The sequence below is a fragment of the Heterodontus francisci genome, chromosome 8, assembly GCF_036365525.1.
Source record: "Heterodontus francisci isolate sHetFra1 chromosome 8, sHetFra1.hap1, whole genome shotgun sequence".
In the NCBI taxonomy this organism is placed as follows: domain Eukaryota; kingdom Metazoa; phylum Chordata; class Chondrichthyes; order Heterodontiformes; family Heterodontidae; genus Heterodontus; species Heterodontus francisci.
The window spans coordinates 4,807,146-4,832,008 of NC_090378.1; the positions used below are offsets into that span (position 1 = coordinate 4,807,146).

Here is a 24,863-nt window from a genome sequence, read left to right on the forward strand (position 1 = left end):
GAGGGGGCTCATAAACCATCTACAAACCCACAGCCAACTCTGACATCTCACATCCACTCAGTCAACCGCAAGGAAGAATCATCCTTGACACGAGGGATTGCAGATGATGATGGTGCTACTTGCTTCTCTAATACTATCCAACACTTTCATTCTTAGGTGAGGTGATGGTGTAATGGTATTGTCACTGGACTAGTAACCCAGAGACCCAGGATATTGTTCTGGGGACATGGGTTCGAATCCCACCACAGCAGAAGGTGGAATTTGAATTCAATTCATAAATCTGGAATTAAAAAGCTAGTCTAATGATGGCCATGAAACCATTATTGATTGTTGTAAAAACCCAACTGATGCACTGAAGTCCTTTAGGAAAAGGAAATCTGCTGTCCTTACCTGTGATTCCAGACCCACAGCAATGTGGCTGACTCTTAAATGGCCTAGCAGCGACTCAGTTGTATCTAAGCGCTACAAAGTCAATAAAGAATGAAACTATAAGGACCATCCAGCATCAACCAAGGCACCGACAATGGCAAACACAGCCCGGCAAAGTCCTCGTTACTAACATCTGGGGGCTTGTGCTAAAGTTGAGAGAGCTGTCCCACAGACAAGTCAAAGCAACAGCCCAACATAGTCATACTCACTGAAGCATACATTACAGACAATGCCCCAGACACTGCAATCACAATCCACGGGTATGTCCCGACCCACCAGAGGTGGCAGCACACTGGTATACAGTTGGGAGGGAGTAAACCTGGGAGTCCTCAATATCAACTCTGGACCCAATGAAGTCTCATGGCATCAGGTCAAACAATGGCAAGGAAACCTCCTTCTGATTACCACCTACCGCCCTCCCTCAGCTGATGACTCAGTACTCCTCCATGTTGAACACCACTTGGAGGAAGCACTGAGGGCGGCAAGGATGCAGAATATACTCTGGGTGGGGGACCTCAATGTCCATCACCAAGAGTGGCTCGGTAGCATCACGACTGGCCGAGTCCTAAAGGACATAGCTGCTAGACTGGGACTGCAGCAGGTGGTGAGGAAACCAACAAGAGGGAAAAACATACTTGACCTCGTCCTCACCAATCTGCCAATACTGTCCATGACAGTATTGGTAGGAGTGACCACCGCACAGTCCTTGGGAGATGAAGTCCCGCCTTCACATTGAAGATACCCTCCATTGTGTTGTGTGGCACTACCACCGTGCTAAATGGGATAGATTTCCAACAGATCTAGCAATGCAAAACTGGGCATCCATGAGACGCTGTGGGCCATTAGCAGCAGCAGAACTGTACTCAACCACACTCTGTAACCTCATGGCCCGGCATAGCCCCCACTCTACCATTACCATCAAGCCAGGAGACCAACCCTGGTTCAATGAAAGGTGCAGGAGGGCATGCCAGGAGCAGCACCAGGCATACCTCAAAATGAGGTGTCAACCTGGTGAAGCTACAACACAGGACTATCTGTGTGTCAAACTGCATAAGCAGCATGCGATAGACAAAGCTAAGCGATCCCATAACCAATGGATCAGATCTAAGCTCTGTAGTCCTGCCACATCCAGCCGTGAATGGTGGTGGACAATTAAACAACCAACTGGAGGAGGTGGCTCCACAAATATCTCCATCCTCAATGATGGGGGAACCCAGCACATCAGTGCGAAAGATAAGGTTGAAGCATTTGCAACAATCTTCAGCCAGAAGTGCCAAGTTGATGATCCATCTCGGCCTCCTCCTGAAGTCCCCAGCATCACAGATGCCAGTCTTCAAACAATTTGATTCACTCCACATGATATCAAGAAACAACTGAAGGCACTGAATACTGCAAAGGCTATGGGCCCTGACAACATTCCAGCAATAGTACTGAAGACCTGTGCTCCAGAACTTGTCGCGTCCCTAGCCAAGCTGTTCCAGTACAGCTACACCACTGGTATCTACCCGGCAATGTGGAAAGTTGCCCAGGTATATCCTGTACACAAAAAGCAGGACAATTCCAACCCGACCAATTACCGCCCATCAGTCTACTCTCATTCAACAGTAAAGTGATGGAAGGTGTCGTCGACGTTGCTATCAAGCAGCACTTGCTTAGCAATAACCTGCTCAGTGACGCTCAGTTTGGGTTCCGCCAGGGCCACTCTGCTCCTGACCTCGTTACAGCCTTGGTTCAAACATGGACAAAAGAGCTGAACTCAAGAGGTGAGGTGAGAGTGACTGCCCTTGACATCAAGGCAGCGTTTACATACAAACATACGAATTAGGAGCAGGAGTAGGCCACTCGGCCCCTCGAGCCTACTCCGCCATTCAATAAGATCATGGCTGAATGGATTACTCCACGTTTCCACCTACCCCCAATAACCTTCCAGCCCCTTGCTTATCAAGAATCTATCTACCTCTGCCTTAAAAATATTCAAAGACTCTACTTCCACCGCCTTTTGAGGAAGAGAATTCCAAAGGCTCACAATCCTCTGAGAGAAAAAATTTCTCCTCATCTCTGTCTTAAATGGGCGACCCCTTATTTTTAAACAGTATCCCCTAGTTCTAGATTCTCCCACAAGGGGAAACATCCTTTCCACATCCACCCTGTCAAGACCCCTCAGGATCTGATATGTTTCAATCAAGTCACCTCTTACTCTTCTAAATTCCAGCGAATACAAGCCTAGCCTGTCCAATCTTTCCTTGTAAGACAGCCCGTCCATTCCAGGTATTAGTTTAGTAAACCTTCCCTGTACTGCTTCCAACGCATTCACATCCTTCCTTAAATAAGGAGACCAGTATTCTACACAGTACTCCAGATGTGACCGAGTATAGCATCAAGGAGCCCGAGCAAAACTGAAGTCAATGGGAATCAGGGGGAAATCTCTCTGCTGGGTCATACCAAGTGCAAAGGACAATGTTGTGGTTGTTGGAGGTCAATCATCTCAGCTCCAGGACATCACTGCAGGAGTTCCTCAAGGTAGTATCCTAGGCCCAACTATCTTCAGCTGCTTCATCAATGACCTTCCTTCAATTATAAGGACAGAAGTGGGGATGTTCGCTGATGATTGCACAATGTTCAGCACCAGTCGCAACTCCTCAGATACTGAAGCAGTCCATGTAGAAATGCAGCAAGACCTGGACAACATCCAGGCTTGGGCTGGTAAGTGGCAAGTAACATTCGTGCCACACAAGTGCCAGGCAATGACCATCTCCAACAAGAGAGAATCTAACCATCTCCCCTTGACATTCAATGTCATTACCATCGCTGAATCCCCCACTATCAACATCCTAGGGGCTACCATTGACCAGAAACTGAACTGGAATAGGCATATAAATACCATGGCTACAAGAGCAGGTCAGAGGCTAGGAATCCTGAGGCGAGTAACTCACCTCCTGACTCCCCAAAGCCTGTCCACCATCTACAAGGTACAAATCAGAAGTGTGATGGAATACTGTCCATTTGCCTGGATGGGTGCAGCTCCAATAACACTCAAGAAGCTCGACATCATCCAGGACAAAGCAGCCCGCTTGATTGACACCCCATCCACAAACATTCACTCCCTCCACCACTAACGCACAGTGGCAGCTGTGTGTACCATCTACAAGATGCACTGCAGCAATGCACCAAGGCTCCTCAAACAGCACCTTCGAAACCCACAACTTCTACCACCTAGAAGGACGAGGGCAGCAAATGGTTGGGAACACCACCACCTGCAAGTTCCCCTCCAAGTCACACACCATCCTGACTTGGAACTATATTGCCATTTCTTCACTGTCGCTGGGTCAAAATCCTGGAACTCCCTTCCTAACAGCACTGTGGGTGTACCTACCCCACATGGACGGCAGCGGTTCAAGAAGGCAGCTCACCACCACCTTTCCAAGGGCAATTAGGGATGGGCAATAAATGCTGGCCTGGCCAGTGATTGTCACATCCACATGAATGAATTTTTAAAAAAATTCCTTTATGTACCTTATTCCTCTTTTCTACTTCTTTGTGTTGGTGCTCAACCCCTTCCAATTTAATTTGAACACTCCCTGACCACACTAGTGAACCACCCGCCAGTACATTGGTGCCAGTCCTGTTGAGGTGCTACCCATCACTTTTAAATCAGTACCTTTGGTCTCAGATCTGGTTTCAATGTCCCAAGAACCTGAAATTGTCCCTCCTGCACCATGCCTCAAGCCACACATTGATCTTCCCTATCTTCCTATTTCACCTCTCTCCAGCACATGGCACTGGGAGAAATCCAGAGATTACTACATTCGATGTCCAACTTTTTAACTTCCCCCCCTCCTGAATGAGTTGATTCTGCTAAATGTGAAGTGGTCATTCCCCAGTACACTATCAAAATGCTCAGATTATTTGACCATGACAGTCATTGCAAACCAACCTGATCCTAACCTTGTCCAAAAGCCCTAGTATCCTGACTACTTCTCAGGCTGAACCAGACTGTTCTCAATTCTATACATCCCTGAGATGAGCTTCCGACTTCAAGTCCTCTCCACCACTAAGACTGCTTACTTCCATCTCCATAATGTCACCTGTCTCCACCCCTGCCTCAACTCAACTGCTGCTCAAACCCTCATTCACGCCTTTGTCACCTGCTGTCCTGCCAAGCCTGCCACATTCTACCCTCCATTAATTTCAACTCATCCAAAACTCTGCTATCTGTCCTAACTTGCAGCAAGTCCCATTCGCCCATCATCTCTGTCATCTTATTATAAAATAAGGAATGTCTTAAAGAAAGTGAGAGAGGTAGAGAGGTGGAGAGGTTTAGGGAGGGAATTCCAGAGGCAAGTGAAGGCATAGACACCAATTGTGGAGCAATGGAAATCGGGGATTGTCAAGAATTGGAGGAATGCCGAGATCTTGAAGAGTTGTCGTGCTGGAGGAGGTTACAGGGATAGGAAGGAGCAAGGCCATTGAGGGTTTCAGCAGCTCATGAGTTGAGACAGGGACGGTGATGAGCGATGTATCAAAGGTGGTAGTAGATAGTCCTAGATGATAGAGAGAACATAGAAATATAGAAAATAGAAGCAAGAGTAGGCCATTCAGCCCTTCGAGCCTGCTCTGCTGTTTGTTATGATCATGGCTGATCATCCAACTCAGCAACCTGTTCCTGCTTTCTACCCCATATCCTTTGATCCCTTTTGCCCCAAGAGCTATATCTAACTCCTTCTTGAAAACATACAATGTTTTGGCCTCAACTGCTTTCTGTGGTAGCGAATTCCACAGACTCACCACGCTCTGGATGAAGACATTTCTCCTCATCTCAGTCCTGAAAGGTTTACCCCGTATCCTTAGACTATGACTCCTGGTTTTGGACTCCCCCACCATCGGGAATATCCTTCCTGCATCTACCCTGTCAAGTCCTGTTAGAATTTTATAGGTTTCTTTGAGATCCCCCCTCACTCTTCTGAACTCCAGCGAATATAATCCTAACTGACTCAATCTCTCCTCATAAATCAGACCCGCCATCCCAGAAATCAGTCTGGTAAACCTTTGCTACACTCCCTCTATAGCAAGAACATCCTTCCTCAGATAAGGAGACCAAAACTGCACACAATATTCCAGGTGTGGTCTCACCAAGGCCCTGTATAATTGCAGCAAGACATCCCTGCTCCTGTACTTGAATCCTCTCGCTATGAAGGCCAACATACCATTTGCCCTTTTTACCGCCTGTTGCACCTGCATGCTTACCTTCAGTGACTGGTGTATGAGAACACCCAGGTCTCGTTGCATATTCCCCTCTCTCAGTTTATAGCTGTTCAGATAATAATCTGCCTTCCTGTTTTTGCTACCAAAGTGGATAACCTCACATTTATCCACATTATACTGCATCTGCCATGCATTTACCCACTCACTCAACTTGTCCAAATCACCCTGAAGCCTCTCTGCATCCTCCTCACAACTCACTCTCCCACCCAGTTTTGTGTCATCTGCAAATTTGGAGATATTACATTTAGTTCCCTCATCTAAATCATTAATATAGATTGTGAATAGCTGGGGTCCTAGCACCAATCCCCGCGGTACCCCACTAGTTACTGCCTGCCATTTGGAAAAAGACCCATTTATCCCTACTCTTTGTTTCCTGTCTGCCAACCAATTTTCTATCCATCGCAATACACTATCCCCAGTTCCATGCGCTTTAATTTTACACACTAATCTCTTATGTGGGACTTTGTCGTAAGCCTTCTGAAAGTACAAATAAATCACAACCACTGGCTCCCTCTCATCAACTCCATTAGTTACATCCTCGAAGAATTCTGGGAGATTTGTCAAGCATGATTTCAGTTTCGTAAATCCATGCTGACTCTGTCCAATTCTACCACTGTTCTCCAAGTGCTCTGCTATAAAATCTTTCATAATAGACTCTAGAATTTTCCCCACCACCGACATCAGGCTAACTGGTCTATAGTTCCCTGTTTTCTCTCTACCTCCCTTTTTAAATAGTGGGGTTACATTAGCTACCCTCCAATCTGTAGGAACTGTTCCAGAGTCTATAGAATCTTGAAAGATGACCACCAATGCATCCACTATTTCTAGGGCCACTTCCTTAAGTACTCTGGGCTGTAGATTATCAGGTCCTGGGGATTTATCGTCCTTCAGTCCCATCAATTTCCCCAACACCATTCCTCTACTAATACTGATTTCCTTCAGTTCCTCTCTCTCACTAAGCCCTGTGTTCCCCAACATTTCTGGTATGACATTTGTGTCTTCCTTTGTGAAGACAGAACCAAAGTATGCATTTAGTTGGTCAGCCATTTCTTTATTCCCCATAATAAATTCCCCTGTTTCTGACTGTAAGGGACCTACATTTGTCTTCACCAATCTTTTTCTCTTCACTTACCTTTAGAGACTTTTACAGTCAGTTTTTATGTTCCCCGCAAGCTTACTCTCGTACTCTATTTTCCCCTTCTTAATCAATCCCTTGGTCCTCCATTGCTGAATTCTAAACTGCCCCCAATCCTCAGGTCTGTTGTTTTTTCTGGCAAATTTGTCTGCCTTTTCCTTGGATCTAATGCTATCTCTAATTTCCCTTGTAAGCCATGGTTTCGCTACCTTTCCCGTTTTACTTTTTCGCCATACAGGAATAAACAATTGTTGCAGTTCATCCATGCGCTCTTTGAATGTTTGCCATTGCCTATCCACCGTCATCCCTTTAAGTAACATTTCCCAATTTATCATAACCAACTCGCACCTCATACCTTTGTAGTTTCCTTTATTAAGATTCAGGACCCTAGTCTGAGAATCAACTATGTCACTCTCCATCTTGATGAAGAATTCTATCATATTATGGTCGCTTATCCCCAAGGGGTCTCGCACAACTAGATTGTCAATTATTCCTCTCTCATTACACAATACCCAGTTTAGGATGGCCTGTTCTCTAGTTGGTTCCTCAACGTATTGGTCCAGAAAACCATCCCGTATACACTCCATGAATTCATCCTCTATGGTTTTGTGACTAATTTGATTTGCCCAATCTATATGCAGATTAAACTCACCATAATTACAGATGTTCCTTTATCGCATGCGTCTCTAAATTCCTGTTTAATCCATGGAGTCAGAAGTTCAGCTCAGGGTCAACTAGGACACCAAGGTAACTGGGGATGATGTTGATTCTCACAAACTCCCAAGTATTTCAAAACAATATCAGCCTTTTCCTTCTCACCTGAAGACATGCTTGAGTTCGAGAAGCTCATTGTCTTTAACACACAGATCATCCTTGAGTCTCTCTATCACCACAGCGTAAGATTCACTCACTTTCTTCTTCCACTCGTCTGGAGGGGAAACAGCACATTTTACTTAAAGTGACATTTTCTCACCAATTTTCTGACTTCCTTCTCCTTCTGAAGGTGGCAACTCTTTGCTGGGGTACAGCACAATGGGCACTACTGTCTCTCTGGTAACCTCGTTTACATGAAGCCAGTCTACACCTACCAGCAGTACACTGACTGAATCCGAGATTCTCCAATCACAGAATCACAGAGCACAGAAGGAGGCCCATCTTACCTGTGTCGGCTCTTCAAAACATGTCCCATTCACCCATCATCCCTGTACTCACTGACCTACATTGACTCCCAGTCTGACAACACCTCAATGTTAAAATCCTTATCCTTGTTTTTGAAACCCTCAATAGCCTTGCTCCTTCCTAGCCCTGTAACCGCCGCCAACACGACAACTCTTCAAGATCTCTGCATTCCTCCAATTCTTGTCTATCCCCGATTTCCATCACTCCACAATTGGTGGCTACGCCTTCACTTTCCAATTAGTCCCACTCCCCTGCTCTTTCCCCCTATCCCTGTAAATTTTTCCTTTTCAATTCTTCTGAAAGTTATAATTGAATCTGCTTCCACCGCCCTTTCAGGCAGCGCATTCCAGATCACAACAACTTGCTGCATAAAAAAAATTCTCCACCTTCCCTGTTTTTTTTTGCCAATTATCTGAAATCTGTGTCCTCTGGTTACCGACACTTCTTCCAATGGAAACAGTTTTCCTTATTTACTGTGTCAAAATACCCTCATAATTTTAAACACTTCTATTAAATTTCCTCTTAACCTTCTCTGCTCTAAGGAGAACAATCCCAGCTTCTCCAGTCTCTCCACGTCACTGAAATCCCTCACCCTGGAACCATTCCAGTAAATCTCCTCTGCACCCTCTCCAAGGACCTATCAATTTCACCCAGTTGAATCAGGAGAACCTGATTGGAGAATTGAGTTGAGAGTCATGATGCACAATATGTCACGTGACTACTGCAGGAATGTAATGCATCAGGTGCAAGGAAACACCCCTCCGAAAGTCTCATTAACATATGTAAATTAGCTTTCACAGTTCTACGTTAACATATGCAAAGTAGGTCTCAATGTTCTGCAATATATGCAAATGATCCTCATAGTTCTATATTAACATATGTAAATCAGCTCTCCCTTTTTTACATTAATTCAATTTCATAAAAAGCCAGTCCAGTGGTGACTATGAAACCATTGTCGATTGTTGTAAAAACCCATCTGATTCACTAATGTCCTTTAGGGAAGGAAATCTGCTGTCCTTACCTGGTCTGGCCTACATGTGACTGCAGAACCACTGCAATGTGGTTGACTCTTAACTGCCCTCTGAAATGGCCTATCAAGACAGTCAGTTGTCAAGGACAATTAGGGATGGGCAATAAATGCTGGCCTAGCCAGCGATGCCCACATCCCATGAACAAATAAAAAAAACTGCCTGGAAAGGTGGTGGAAGCAGAGTTAATAGTAGCTTTCAAAAGGTAATTGGATAAATACATAAGAACATAAGAAATGGGAGCAGGAGGAGGCCATTCAGCCCTTCATCCCCGCTCTGCCATTCAATGAGATCATGGCTGATCTTCTACTTCAACACCATTTTCCTGCCTATCCCCGTATCCCTTGATGTTTTTAATATGGAGAAATCTATCGATCTCAGTCTTGAACATACTCAATGACTGAGCCTACACAGCCCTCTGGGGCAGAGAATTCCAAAGATTCACCATCCTCTGAGTGAAGAAATTCCTCCTCATCTCAGCCTTAAATGGCCCACCCCTTATTCTGAGACTGTGTCCCCTGGTTTTGGACTCCCCAGCCAGGGGAAACATCCTTCCTGCATCCTCCCTGTCGAGCCCTATAAGAATTTTGTATCTTTGAGTGAGATCACCTCTCATTCTTCAAAACACCAGAGAATAAAGGCCCAGTCTATTTAATCTTTCCTCGTAGGATAATCCCTCCATCCCAGGAATTAGTTTTGTGAACCTCTGTTGCACTCCCTCAATGGCAAGTTTATCTTTCCTTAGGTAAGGAGACCAAAACTGCACACAATGGGCTGGATTCTAAGATCTTAAGAGCGGTGGCTCATTTAAATAGTTGGGGCCACCCGCCTGCCCTCCCCAATCATGTGGAGGGGGCGGGCTGTCCGTCCCAGCAATGACATCAGCTGCCTATGCGCAGGCGCTGGCATCATTTCTAAAGGGCAGTCAGCCCAGCCAGCTTATTTAAATATTTAAAGAAATATACACAAAAAAAAAATTTCTTTTGCCCCTTTCCCACCCCCCCCAATAACAGTTACAATAACTATTTGCCCTTCCCCCCAAAAACTTATATTTTACATCTGACCTTCCCCCCACCAAACTGCACCAAGTTTAAACTTCAACCCTTCCCACCATCCGCTGCCCCCATTATGTGTATTTGACCCTGTCCCCCCACGCCATCACCCCACACTGGCAAACCTACCTCCTCCCACCTCCCCACCAGTGTTGCCCCTTGTTACCCTGGACGGGCATCTGATGGCGGGCGAGTGCTGGCCATTGCACCAAAGATTGTGGTGGGCCCTCAAGATCTAAGGTAAGTGCATGTAAATTAATTAATTTTATTGATTTGTATTTTCAAATTGTGGCCCTGCCGCTGGGTAACAGTGAGGGGGGTGACCGTAACGGAACCTCGCCGCCACTGGGAGGATCAGGCTGGGCCTTGCTGGCGTCGAGGTCCGTGGCGGGCCTCTTCCGGAGCCATCTTCAGGCACTCCCTGTCACGGCTCATGATGTCGAGGCCATGTTAAATTCCAGCCCAATACTCCAGGTGCGGTCTCACCAAGGCTCTATATAATTGCAGTAAGACATCTTTACTCCTTTACTCAAATTCTCATGCAATAAAGGTCAACATACCATTTGCCTTCTTAATTGCTGCTGTACTTGTATGTTAGCTTTCAGTGACTCATGAACAAGGACACCCAAACCCCTTTGAAATTCAACATTTCCCAGGCTCTCACCATTTAAGAAATACTCTGTATTTCTGTTTTTCCTAACAAAGTGGATAATCTCACATTTCTCCACATTGTATTCCATTTGCCAAATTTTTGCCCACTCGCTTAGCCTCTCCAAATCCCCTTGAAGTGTCTTTGCATTCTCCTCACAACCCACTCTCCCACCTAGTTTTGTGTCATCTGCAAACTTGCAAATATTATATTTAATTGCCACATCCAAATAATTGATATAGATTGTGAATAGCTGGGGCCCAAACACTGATACTTATGGTACCCCACTACTCACAGTCTGCCAATCCAAAAATGACCCATTTATTCCTGCTCTATTTTCTGTCTGTTAACCAGTTCTTAATCCATGCCAATATATTCCCACTAATCCCACGTGCTCTAATTTTGTTTACTAACCTCTTGTGTGGGACCTTATTAAAAGTTTCTGAAAATCTAAATATACCACATGCACCAGTTCCCCCTTATCTATTCTGCTAGTTACATTCTCAAAAAAGATGATTTCTCTTTCATAAATCCATGTTGACTCTGCCCAATCCTACCATTATTTTCTAAGTGTCCTGTTATCAGATCCTTTATCATAGATTCTAGCATTTTCCCTACAACTGATGTTAGGCTAACAGGTCTGTAGTTCCCTGTTTTCTCTCTCCTTCCTTTCTTAAATAGTGGGATTACATTCTCTGCCTTCCAATCTGCAGGAACCATTTCAGAGTCTATAACATTTTGAAAGATGACAATCAATGCATCTATTATCTCTACAGCCACCTCTTTCAACACTCTGGGATGTAGATCATCAGGTCCAGGGGATTTATCTACTTTAAGCCCCATTAATTCCTCTAGTACTATATTTTAACGAATAATATCTTGCAGTTCCTCGTTTACACTAGTCCCTTGATTCTCCATTATTTCTGGTAGGTTTTTAGTATTTTCCTTGTGAAGACAGACACAAAGTATTTGTTTAGTTTCTCTGCCATTTCCTTATTCCCCATTATAAATTCTCCTGACTCTGCTTGCAATGGACCCACACTTGTCTTTGCTAATCTTTTTACATACCTATAGAAGCTTTTAAAGTTAGTTTTTATGTTTCTCGCTAGTTTACTCTCATTCTATTTTCCCTTTCTTAATCTTTATCTTGGTCCTCCTTTGCAGAATTCTGAAATGCTCCCAATCCTCAGGCTTACCATTTTTTTTGGCAGCTTTATACACCTCTTCATTTGTTCTCATACTAGCCTTGATTTCTTTCATTAGTCACTGTTGGAACACTTTCCTTGCTGGGTTTTGTGCATTAAAGGAATGTATTTTTGTTGTAAACTATGTATTCATTCTTTAAACGATAGCCATTTCCTGTCTACTATCATACCTTTTAACGTAGTTTCCCAATCCACCATAGCCAATTTGCCCCTCATACCTTCATAGTTTCCTTGGCTTAGATTTAAGACCCCAGTTTCTGATTGAACTACATCACTTTCAAATTTAATGTAAAATTCTATCATATTATGGTCACTCTTTCCTAAAAGCTCCTTTACAACAAGATTATTAATTAGCCCTTTTTCATTGCACAATACGAGATCTAAAATATCCCGTTCCCCAGTTGGTTCCTCAACATACTGCTCTAGAAAACCATCTCACATACATTCCAAGAACTCATCTTCTACAACATTAGTACTAATAAAGTTTATCCAATCTGTATGTAGATTGAAATCCTCCATGGTTACTGCAATACCCTTGTTACATGCACCTCTAATTTCCTGATTTATACTTTGATTTACATTACCTCTGCTGTTTGGTGGCCTATGTACAACTCCTACCAATGTTTTCTGCCCCTTGCTGTTTCTTAGTTCCTCCCAAATTGATTCTATGTCTTGATCTTTAGAATTAAGGTCATCTCTCACTACAGTACTACTGCCCTCTTTAATTAACAGAGCTACCCCACCACCTTTCCCCAGCTTCCTGTCCTTCCTGAATGTCACATACCCTTGGATATTCAGGTCCCAACTTTGGTTTCCTTGTAGCCATGTCTGTGTAGTAGCTGTCAGGTCATATATATATGAATTTCTATTTGAGCTAACAATTCATCTGTTTTATTGGGAATGCTAAGAGAATTCAGATACAGAGTCCTTAATTCAGTTTTATTTTACTGTTTGATTTGGAGGAAAGTATAGGTGGTCTGATTAGTAAGTTTGTAGACGACACTAAGATTGGTGGAGTAGCAGATAGTGAAGGGGACTGTCAGCGAATACAGCAGAATATAGATAGACTGGAGAGTTGGGCAGAGAAATGGCAGATGGAGTTCAATCAGGGCAAATGCGAGGTGATGCATTTTGGAAGATCCAATTCAAGAGTGAACTATACAGTAAATGGAAAAGTCCTAGGGAAAATTGATGTACAGAGAGATTTGGGTGTTCAGGTCCATTGTTCCCTGAAGGTGGCAACGCAGGTCAATAGAGTGGTCAAGAAGGCATACGGCATGCTTTCCTTCATCGGACGGGGTATTGAGTACAAGAGTTGGCAGGTCATGTTACAGTTGTATAGGACTTTGGTTCGGCCACATTTGGAATACTGCGTGCAGTTCTGGTCGCCACATTACCAAAAGGATGTGGATGCTTTGGAGAGGGTGCAGAGGAGGTTCACCAGGATGTTGCCTGATATGGAGGGCGCTAGCTATGAAGAGAGGTTGAGTAGATTAGGATTATTTTCATTAGAAAGACGGAGGTTGAGGGGGGACCTGATTGAGGTGTACAAAATCATGAGAGGTATAGACAGGGTGGATAGCAAGAAGCTTTTTCCCAGAGTGGGGGATTCAATGACAAGGGGACACGAGTTCAAAGTGAGAGGGGAAAAGTTTAGGGGGGATATGCGTGGAAAGTTCTTTACGCAGAGGGTGGTGGGTGTCTGGAACGCATTGTCAGTGGAGGTGGTAGACGGGCACGATAGCGTCTTTTAAGATGTATCTAGACAGATATATGAATGGGCAGGAAGAAAAGAGATACAGACCCTTAGAAAATAGGCGACAGGTTTAGATAGAGGATTTGGATTGGCGTAGGCTTGGAGGGCCGAAGGGCCTGTTCCTGTGCTGTAATTTTCTTTGTTCTTTGTTCTTTGTTTTTGTAAACTTTGGCCCTATCTGCTGACACATTCTTAAGTTTGCAATCACTATCCCTTCCTGCCATACTCTGATTATTATTACCTTTATTGCTACCTTGATCTATTGCCTTGTCATTTCCCTTTAATTTACTCAATCTTCCCCTACACGATCCTTTCCTCCCTCTATTTAGTTTAAAGCCCTCTCTACTTCCCTAGTTTATACAACTTGCTGGAACACTGGTCCTAGCACAGTTCAGGTGAAGTCTGTCCCAACGGTACAGCTTCCACTTTCCCTAGCACTGGTGTCAGTGCCCCATGAACCAGAACCCATTTATACCACACCAATCTTTGAGCCATGCATTCATCTCTCTAATCTAATTTATTCGATGCCAATTTGCATGTGGCTGAGGTAATAATCCTGAGGTTATTACCTTTGAGGGTCTGTTTTTTAATTTAGTGCCTAGCTCCTCATAAACCCTATGCAGAGCCTCTTTCCTACTCCTATCTATGTCGGTGGGACCTACGTGGACCATGACCACTGCATCCTCCACCTCCCAGTGTAAGTTCCCCTCCAGCCCTGAGCAGATGTCCTGAACCCTGGCACCGGGCAGGCAACACAGCCTTCTGGACTCTCGCTCTCAGCTGCAAAGAACAGTGTCTATCCTCCTGACTATACTGTCCCCTACTACCACTACATTCCTTTTAATTCACCCCCCCCCCCCCCCCCACTTGAATGGCTTCCTATACCACGGTTAGTCTGCTTATCCACACAACAGCCCTTGTCCTTATCCATACAAGTTGTAAGGACCTCAAATTTGTTGCTCAATTGCAAGGGCTGAGGCTGCTCCACTCCCATCTTTGTGATCACTTTACCTGCCTGACTTGCAGTCATACCCTCCAGACCCTGACCATTGACCAAATCAGATGACCCTATCCTAAGGGGTGTGAGTGCCTTCTGGAACAAAGTGTCCAGATAACTTTCCCCCTTCCTGATGAATCGCAATGTCTGCAGCTCAGCCTCCAGCTCATCTACTCTGATCCGAAGCATCCTTACTACAGATGTGGTTGCCAGGGATTGCCATGGCATCTGGGAGCTCCTACATATTGCAGCCGTGACACATCACTTGTCCTGCCATCTTTATTGTGTTAATTAAATTAAATTTATTTTTCTTAATTAATTTATAGTTCCCTTCTTCACTGAACTCCCTCGCTCATCAATTCCCTTCTTCATACTTTGAGCACTCAAGCAGCATTCAGAGACCATTGAATTTATATTCACTGAAAAACAATAATGAGTCAGTTTGCTAGAGGTCTGCGACAGCTCAGAAACCAGTTTAAGCTAGCTACCTAATTAACTAGAGTGCTTGTACATCCCTATTTAAAACTGGAAGAAACTTAACTTGGCTCTGAACTTCAACAGTAATTTTAATGGATTGCTAAATGTAAACGGAAACTAGACTTCAGAGAGAGATTAGGCCTTAAGATCCCTCACTCCACAAACTCCCTTCTTCACACTCTGTACACTTAAGCAGCACTCAGTGCAGACAAGAAGGAAACATTTTCTGGGATATGGGGAAAGAGTCAGGGACTGCAACTAACTGGAACACTCTTCAAAAGAGCCAGCACAGACTCAATGGACCAAATGGCTTCCTTCTGTGCTGCACAATGCTATGATTCAGTAATTAGCATATGTAAATGTGTTCTCTCTGTTCTACAGTAGCATATGCAAATTAGCTCTCACCATTCTATATCAACATCTGTAAACTAGCTCTTCTATATTCACATGTGTCTCTCACATACATTACACCAAAATTACTAGGTGCATGGAGACCATTTATATTCAGAATTATTATATTACAATTAAAGAAAATGCTGGAATCTATTACTAAGGGAATAGTAGCAGGACATTTAGATAATCATAATACAATCAAGCAGAGTCAACATGGTTTTATGAAAGGGAAATCGTGTTTGACAAATTTATTACAGTTCTTTGAGGATGTAACGAGCAGGTGGATAAAGGGGAACCAATAGATGTAGCATACTTGGATTTCCAAAAAGCATTCAACAAGGTGCCACATAAAAGCTCAGCACAGAACAACCCATGGCATTGTGGGTAATATATTCACATGGATAGAAGATTGGCTAACTAACAGAAAACAGAGAGTTGGGATAAATAGGTCATTTTCAGGTTGGCAAGTTGTAACTAGTGGGGTGCCATAGGGATCTGTGCTGGGGCCTCAACTATTTACACTCTATATTAATTACTTGAATGAAGGGACTGAGTATATTGTAGCCAATTTTGTTGATGACACAAAAACAGTTGGGAAAGCACGTTGTGAGGAGGACATAAAGTGTCTGCAAAGGGATATAGATAGGTTAAGTGAGTAGGTAAAAATTTGGCGGATGGAGTATAATGTGGGAAAATGTGAGATTGTCCACTTTGGTAGGAAGAATAGAAAAGCAAAATATTTAAATGGAGAGAGACTGCAGAATGCTGTAGTACAGAAGGATCTGGGTGTCCTTGTACATGGATCACAAAGAGTTAGTGTGCAGGTACAGCAAGTAATTCAGAAGGTAAATGGAATGTTGGTCTTTATTGCAAGGGGAATGTAGTATAAAAGTAGGGAAGTGTTGCTACAACTCTACAGGGCTTTGGTGAAACCACACCTAGAGTACTGCAAATAGTTTTGATCTCCTTATTTAAGGACGAAAATACATGCATCGGAAGCAGTTCAGAGAAGGTTCACTAGGCTGATTCTTGGGATGAAGGATTTGCCTTATGAGGAAATGTTGAGCAGGTTGGGCCGATACTCATTGGAGTTTAGAAGAATAAGAGATAATCTTATTGAAACATCAGATTCTGAGGGGACTTGATAGGGTCGATGCTGAGAGGATGTTTCCCCTCATGGGAGAATCTCGAACATGGGGGCATATTTCAAAATAAGGCATTGCCCATTAAGGACGGAGATGAGGAGGAATTTCTTTTCACAGAGGCAAAGAGTCATTACAGCACAGAAGGAAGCCATTTGGCCCATTGAGTATCTGCCAGCTCTCTGTAGAGCAATCCAATCAGTCTCATTCCCCCGCCCTATCCTCATAGTCCCCTGCAAGTATAATTTCCCTCAAGTACCCATCCAATTTCCTTTTGAAGTCACTGATTATCTCCTCTTCCACTATCCTCGCAGGCAGCGAGTTCCAGGTCATCACCACTCACTGAGTAAAAATGTTCTTCCTCACATTCCCCCTGTATTTCTTGCTGAAAACCTTCAATCTGTGATCCCTAGTCCTTGAACCAGCAGCTGATGGAAACAGCTTTTCTGCATCTACCTTATCTAAACCCATCATTATCTTGTACACCTCTAGCAAATTTCCCCTCAATCTACTTTGCTCCAAGGAAAACAACTCCAGCTTTTCCAATCGATCCTTCTAGCTAAAATTCCTTATCCCTAGAACTATTCTGGTTAATCTTCTCTGTACCTTCTCAAGGATCCACACATCTTCCTAAAGTAGGTAACTGGAACTGGACACAATACTCCAGTTGATGCCTAACCAGAGCTCTATAAAGGTTCAGCATAACTTCCCTCCTTTTATACTCAATGCCTCTATTTATGGAGCCCAAGATTCCATATGCTTTGCTAACCACTCTCTCAATACAACCTGCCACCTCCAAAGATCGATGCACAAACACCCCCAGGTTCCTCCGTACTTGCACATTCTTTAGAACTATGCCATCAAGTATATATTCTTCCAAAATGCATCACCTCATACTTCTCTGTATTAAATTCCATCTGCCACCTGTCACAGAGAGATACAGCACTGAAACAGGCCCTTCAGCCCACTGAGTCTGTGGTGACCAACAACCACCCATTTATACGAATCCTACATTAATTCCATATTCCCTACCACATCCCCAAGATTCTCTTCCCACCTACCTACCTACACGAGGGGCAATTTACAATGGCCAATTTATTTACCAACCTGCAAGTCTTTGACTGTGGGAGGAAACCAGAACACCTGGCAGAAACCCACACAGTCACGAGGTGAACTTGCAAACTCCGCACAGGCAGTGCCCAGAATCGAACCTGGGTCACTGGAGCTATGAGGCTGCAGTGCTAACCACTGCGCCACTGTGCGGCAGCCTGCCTATTCTGTTAGCCTATCTATATCCTGTTGCAGCCGATTGGTATCATCCTCACTGTCTCCCACACCTCTACATTTGGTATCATTGGAAAACTTTGAAATTTTACTCTGTATTCCAATAGCCAAGTCATTTATATATATCAAAAAAGCAGTGGTCCCAACACTCACCCTTGGGGAATACCACTGTCTACCATCCTCCAGTCCTAAAAACAACTATAGAACACAATTCGCTGTTTTCTAACCTAAAGCCAATTTTTTATCCAATTGGACGCTGACCCTCCTATTCCATGAACCTCAGTTTTGTTAACCAGCCTTTTATGTGGTACTTTGTCAAATGCTTCTTAAAATCCATATAGGCAACACTCCATTGCTTTCCCTTCAACAACCTTCTCTGTTACTTCATTAAAAAATTCAATTAGATTAGTCAAGCACGATCTGCCTTTTACAAATCCATGCTGGTTCTCCTTAATTAACTCAAATATCTCCAAGTTCCTGTTAATTTTTTCCCTGATTATTGTTTCTAAAACCTTTCTCACCACTGATGTTAAACTGACAATAGAAACTCATAATCACTGAATTTTACAGAACAGAAGGAGGCCATTCGGCCTGTCGTGTTTGCGCCACCTCTCAGAAAGAGAGGTTTACCTAGTGCCACTCTGCTGTTTTCTCCCCATAACCCTGCACAGTCATCCTTTTCAGATAACAATCCAATTCCCTCTTGAAAGCTTCGATTGAACCTGCCTCCACCACACTCTCAGACTGTGCATTCCAGATCCTAAACACTCACTGAACCTGCCTCCACCACACTCTCAGACAGTGCATTCCAGATCCTAAACACTCACTGAACCTGCCTCCACCACACTCTCAGGCTGTGCATTCCAGATCCTAAACACTCACTGAACCTGCCTCCACCACACTCTCAGGCAGTGCATTCCAGATCCTAAACACTCACTGAACCTGCCTCCACCACACTCTCAGGCAGTGCATTCCAGATCCTAAACACTCACTGAACCTGCCTCCACCACACTCTCAGACAGCGCATTCCAGATCCTAAACACTCACTGAACCTGCCTCCACCACACTCTTAGCCAGTGCATTCCAGATCCGAAACACACAGTGAATCTGCCTCCACCACATTCTCAGACAGTGCATTCCAGATCCTAAACACTCACTGAACCTGCCTCCACCGCACTCTCAGACAGTGCATTCCAGATCCTAAACACTCACTGAACCTGCCTCCACCACACTCTCAGACAGTGCATTCCAGATCCTAAACACTCACTGAACCTGCCTCCACCACACTCTCAGACAGTGCATTCCAGATCCTAACCACTCACTGCGTGAAAAAGTTTATCCTCATGTTGCCATTGTTTCTTATGCCAATTACCTTAAATCTGTGCCCTCTTGTTCTCGATCGTTCCACCAATGGAACAGTTTCTCTCCAACTACTTTGTCCAGATCCCTCATAATTTGGAATACCTCTGTCAAATAGCCTCTTAATCTTCTGTTCTCCAAGGAGAACAGTCTTAACTTCTCCAATTAATCTAAGTAATTGAAATTCCTCATCCCTGGAACTATTCTTGTGAACCTTTTCTGTACTCTCTCCAATGCTTTTACATTTTTCCTAAAGTGTGGCACCCAGAACTCCCCCTCCTTTCCCTTTGGGTAATTAAAGTCCCCAATATCACTATGCTTTAGTTTTTGCTCATCTGTGATTTCCCTGCAGATTTGCTTCTCTATCTCTCTTATCATCTGGAGGCCCCTGGAATACCCCTCAGTCGCGTGATCAAACACTTTTTCCTTCTCAACTCTAACTAAATGGATTTTGTCCTTGCCCCCTCAGGACATCCTCTCTTTCCAACACTACAATGTCTTCCCCAATCAGTACTGCCACACCACCTCCCTTTTCTCCTTCCCTATCTTTTCTGAACACTTTGTATCCGTGAATATTAAGTGCCAGTCCTCAGCATTTTTAAACCACATTTCCGTTATTGGCACTACATCATATTCCTACATGGATATTTGTGCTTGTAGCTCACCAACCATATTCGCCACACTTTGTGCGTTTACATACATGCATTGTAATCCTGTCTTTGCATTCCTCGTAGCCCTTTTCTGCTGCTATCTAATGTGGTACTACTTCCTTCTCTAGTACTGTTTAACACTCTCACTCCTTTATGCACATTATTTCTTATTTTGACTTCTATATGCTGGTGCCCATCGCCCTGCCAATTTAGTTTAAACCTTCCCTAATCACACCAGTGAACCTCCCATGAGCACATTGGTCCCAGACTTGTTGAGGTGCAACCCGTCCCTTTTGAATAGTTGTCTCCTGCCCCAGAAATGGTCCAAATGTCCCAAGAATCTGAAACCCTCCCTCCTGCACCAGGTCTCAAGCCTCCCATTTGATCCTTCCTATCTTTTAGATTTAGATTTAGATTTAGATGTACAGCACTGAGACAGGCCCTTCGGCCCACCGAGTCTGTGCTGACCATTAACCACCCATTTATACTAATCCGACACTAATCCCATATTCCTACCACATCCTCACCTGTCCCTATATTCCCCTACCACCTACCTACTAGGGGCAATTTATTATGGCCAATTTACCTATCAACCTTCACTCCTTATTTTCCACTCTCACTAGTGCAAGGCACTGGGAATAATACAGAGATTACTACCTTCAAGACCCTACGTTTTAACTTCCTCCCTAGCTTCTGAAAGTCTGACCGCAGGACGTCAAAACCTGCTCTTTTATGTCATTGGTAATGACGGCCACAACTTCTGGCTCACTCGACTTCCTTCTGCAGAATGTTCTGCACCGTCTCTGTGATCACAGAATCACAGAATAATACAGTGCAGAAGAGGCCCTTCGGCCCATCGAGTCTGCACCGATGCATTAAAACACCTGACCTGTCCACCTAATCCATTTGCCAGCACTTGGCCCATCGCCTTGAATGTTATGACGTGCCAAATGCTCATCCAAGTACTTTTAAAGGATGTGAGGCAACCCACCTCTACCACCCTCCCAGGCAGGGCATTCCAGACCGTCACCACCCTCTGGGTAAAAAGTTCTTCCTCATATCCCCCTTAAACCTCCCGCCCCTCACCTTAAACGTGTGACCCCTCGTAACTGACCCTTCAACTAAGGGGAACAGCTGCTCCCTATCCACCCTGTCCATGCCCCTCATAATCTTGTACACCTCGATCAGGTCACCCCTCAGTCTTCTCTGCTCCAACGAAAACAACCCAAGCCTATCCAACCTCTCTTCATAGCTTAAATGTTCCATCCCAGGCACCATCCTGGTGAATCGCCTCTGCACCCCCTCCAGTGCAATCACATCCTTCCTATAATGTGGCGACCAGAATTGCACAAAGTACTCCAGTTGTGGCCTTACCAAAGTTCTGTACAACTCCAACATGACCTCCCTGCTTTTGTAATCTATGCCTCGATTGATAAAGGCAAGTGTCCCATATGCCTTTTTCACCACCCTATTAACCTGCCCTTCTGTCTTCAGAGATCTATGGACAAACATGCCAAGATCCCTTTGTTCCTCGGAACTTCCCAGTGTCAGGCCATTCAATGAATACATCCATGTCACATTACTCCTTCCAAAGTGTATCACCTCACACTTTTCAGCGTTAAATTCCATCTGCCACTTTTCTGCCCATTTGACCATCCTGTCTATATCTTCCTGTAACCTAAGACACTCCACCTCACTGTTAACCACTCGGCCAATCTTTGTGTCATCCGCAAACTTACTGATCCTACCCCCCACATAATCATCTATGTCGTTTATATAAATGACAAACAATAGGGGACCCAGCACAGATCCCTGTGGTACGCCACGGGACACTGGCTTCCAGTCACTAAAACAGCCGTCTGTCATCACTCTCTGTCTCCTACAGCTAAGCCAATTTTGAATCCACCTTATCAAGTTACCATGTATCCCGTGTGCATTTGCTTTCTTGATAAGTCTCCGATGTGGGACCTTGTCAAAGGTTTTACTGAAATCCATTTAAACTACGTCAACTGCACTACCCTCATCTACACACCTGGTCACATGCTCAAAAAATTCAAAGAACAAAGAACAAAGAAAATTACAGCACAGGAACAGGCCCTTCGGCCCTCCAAGCCTGCGCCGATCCAGATCCTCTATCTAAACCTGTCGCCTATTTCCTAAGGGTCTGTATCTCTTTGCTTCCTGCCCATTCATGTATCTGTCTAGATACATCTTAAAAGACGCTATCGTGCCCACGTCTACCACCTCCGCTGGCAATGCATTCCAGGCACCCACCACCCTCTGCGTAAAGAACTTTCCACACATATCCCCCCTAAACTTTACCCCTCTCACTTTGAACTCGTGACCCCTAGTAATTGAATCCCCCACTCTGGGAAAAAGCTTCTTGCTATCCACCCTGTCTATACCTCTCATGATTTTGTACACCTCAATCAGGTCCCCCCTCAACCTCCGTCTTTCTAATGAAAATAATCCTAAACTACTCAACCTCTCTTCATAGCTAGCGCCCTCCATACCAGGCAACATCCTGGTGAACCTCCTCTGCACCCTCTCCAAAGCATCTACATCCTTTTGGTAATGTGGCGACCAGAACTGCACGTAGTATTCCAAATGTGGCCGAACCAAAGTCCTATACAACTGTAACATGACCTGCCAACTCTTGTACTCAATACCCCGTCCAATGAAGGAAAGCATGCCGTATGCCTTCTTGACCACTCTATTGACCTGCGTTGCCACCTTCAGGGAACAATGGACCTGAACACCCAAATCTCTCTGTAAATCAATTTTCCCCAGGACCTTTCCATTTATTGTATAGTTCGCTCTTGAATTGGATCTTCCAAAATGCATCACCTCGCATTTGCCCGGATTGAACTCCATCTGCCATTTCTCTGCCCAACTCTCCAATCTATCTATATTCTGCTGTATTCTCTGACAGTCCCCTTCACTATCTGCGACTCCACCAATCTTAGTGTCGTCTGCAAACTTGCTAATCAGACCACCTATACTTTCCTCCAAATCATTTATGTATATCACAAACAACAGTGGTCCCAGCACGGATCCCTGTGGAACATCACTGGTCACACGTCTCCATTTTGAGAAACTCCCTTCCACTGCTACTCTCTGTCTCCTGTTGCCCAGCCAGTTCTTTATCCATCTAGCTAGTACACCTGGGACCCCATGCGCCTTCACTTTCTCCATCAGCCTACCATGGGGAACCTTATCAAACGCCTTACTGAAGTCCATGTATATGACATCTACAGCCCTTCCCTCATCAATCAACTTTGTCACTTCCTCAAAGAATTCTATTAAGTTGGTAAGGCATGACCTTCCCTGCACAAAACCATGTTGCCTATCACTGATAAGCCCATTTTCTTCCAAATGGGAATAGATCCTATCCCTCAGTATCTTCTCCAGCAGCTTCCCTACCACTGACGTCAGGCTCACCGGTCTATAATTACCTGGATTATCCCTGCTACCCTTCTTAAACAAGGGGACAACATTAGCAATTCTCCAGTCCTCCGGGACCTCACCCGTGTTTAAAGATGCTGCAAAGATATCTGTTAAGGCCCCAGCTATTCAATCAAATTTGTTAGGCATGACCTCCCTCTGACAAAGCCATGCTGACTATTCCTAATCAAATTTTGCCTCTCCAAGTGGAGATAGATTCTCTCCTTCAGAATTTTCTCCAATAGTTTCCCTACCACTGATGTGAGACACACTGGTCTGTAGTTCCCTGGCTTATCTCTACAACCTTTCTTAAATAGTGGGACCACATTAGCTGTTCTCCAGTCTTCTGGCACCTCCCCCGTGGCCAGAGAGGAATTAAAAATTAGGGTCAGAGCCCCTGCAATCTCCACCCTTGCCTCCCACAGCATCCTGGGATACAGATCGTCCAGACCTGGAGATTTGTCCACTTTTAAGCCTTCCAAAACCTCCAATACCTTGTCACTCCCTATGACAATTCGCTCAAGAACCTCACAGTCTCTCTCTAAGTTCCATATCTACATCCTCATTTACTTGGGTGAAGACAGATGTGAAGTATTTGTTCAACACCCTATCAATGTCCTCTGGCGCCACCCACAAATCTCCCCCTTGGTCCCTAATGGGTCCTACTCTTTCCCTGGTTATCCTCTTCCCATTGACATACTTATAGAATGATGTCCAGGGAGGCAACACACCATGGGAGACTCATGATGAGGGTCGTGGACCTTTGGCATTCTCTACCCCAGAAAGCTGTGGGGGCTCAGTCATTGAATATATTCAAGGCTGAGATGGATACATTTATGAACTATAGGAAAGTCAAGGGTTTAGATTAGAGATACAGCACTGAAACAGGCCCTTCGGCCCACCGAGTCTGTGCCGAACATCAACCACCCATTTATACTAATCCTACACGAATCCCATATTCCGACCAAACATCCCCACCTGTTTTTATTTTTCCCTACCACCTACCTATACTAGTGACAATTTATAATGGCCAATTTACCTATCAACCTGCAAGTCTTTTGGCTTGTGGGAGGAAACCGGAGCACCCGGAGAAAACCCACGCAGACACAGGGAGAACTTGCAAACTCCACACAGGCAGTACCCAGAATCGAACCCAGGTCCCTGGAGCTGTGAGGCTGCGGTGCTAACCACTGCGCCACTGTGCCGCCCTATGGGGTTATGGGGAACAAGCAGGAAAGTGGAGTTGAGGCCAAGATCAGATTAACCATTATCTTATTGAATGGTGGAGCAGGCTTAAGGGGCCATATGGTGTACTCCTGTTCTTATTTCTTATGCTGTTGGGAAATGCGTGCCTTGGCTCAGCGCAGAATGACCATCAATCCTGGGAGCAGAAAGCTCACAGAGAAAAAACACTGAGAATCT

General features: G+C 44.5%; 1 protein-coding gene across 1 annotated transcript in view; it reads right to left on the reverse strand.

The window, feature by feature from the left end:
- tnni3k (TNNI3 interacting kinase) overlaps nt 1-8,015 on the reverse strand; it is a 240,655-nt gene extending 232,640 nt beyond the window's left edge. The window contains exons 1-3 of the mRNA XM_068038016.1: nt 7,987-8,015; nt 7,800-7,942; nt 7,646-7,754 (exon numbers count right to left, since the gene is read on the reverse strand). Coding sequence (XP_067894117.1) covers nt 7,646-7,754; nt 7,800-7,942; nt 7,987-8,015 — 281 coding nt within the window. The remainder of the gene's footprint in view (nt 1-7,645; nt 7,755-7,799; nt 7,943-7,986) is intronic.
- Nucleotides 8,016-24,863: the final 16,848 nt, after the last annotated feature.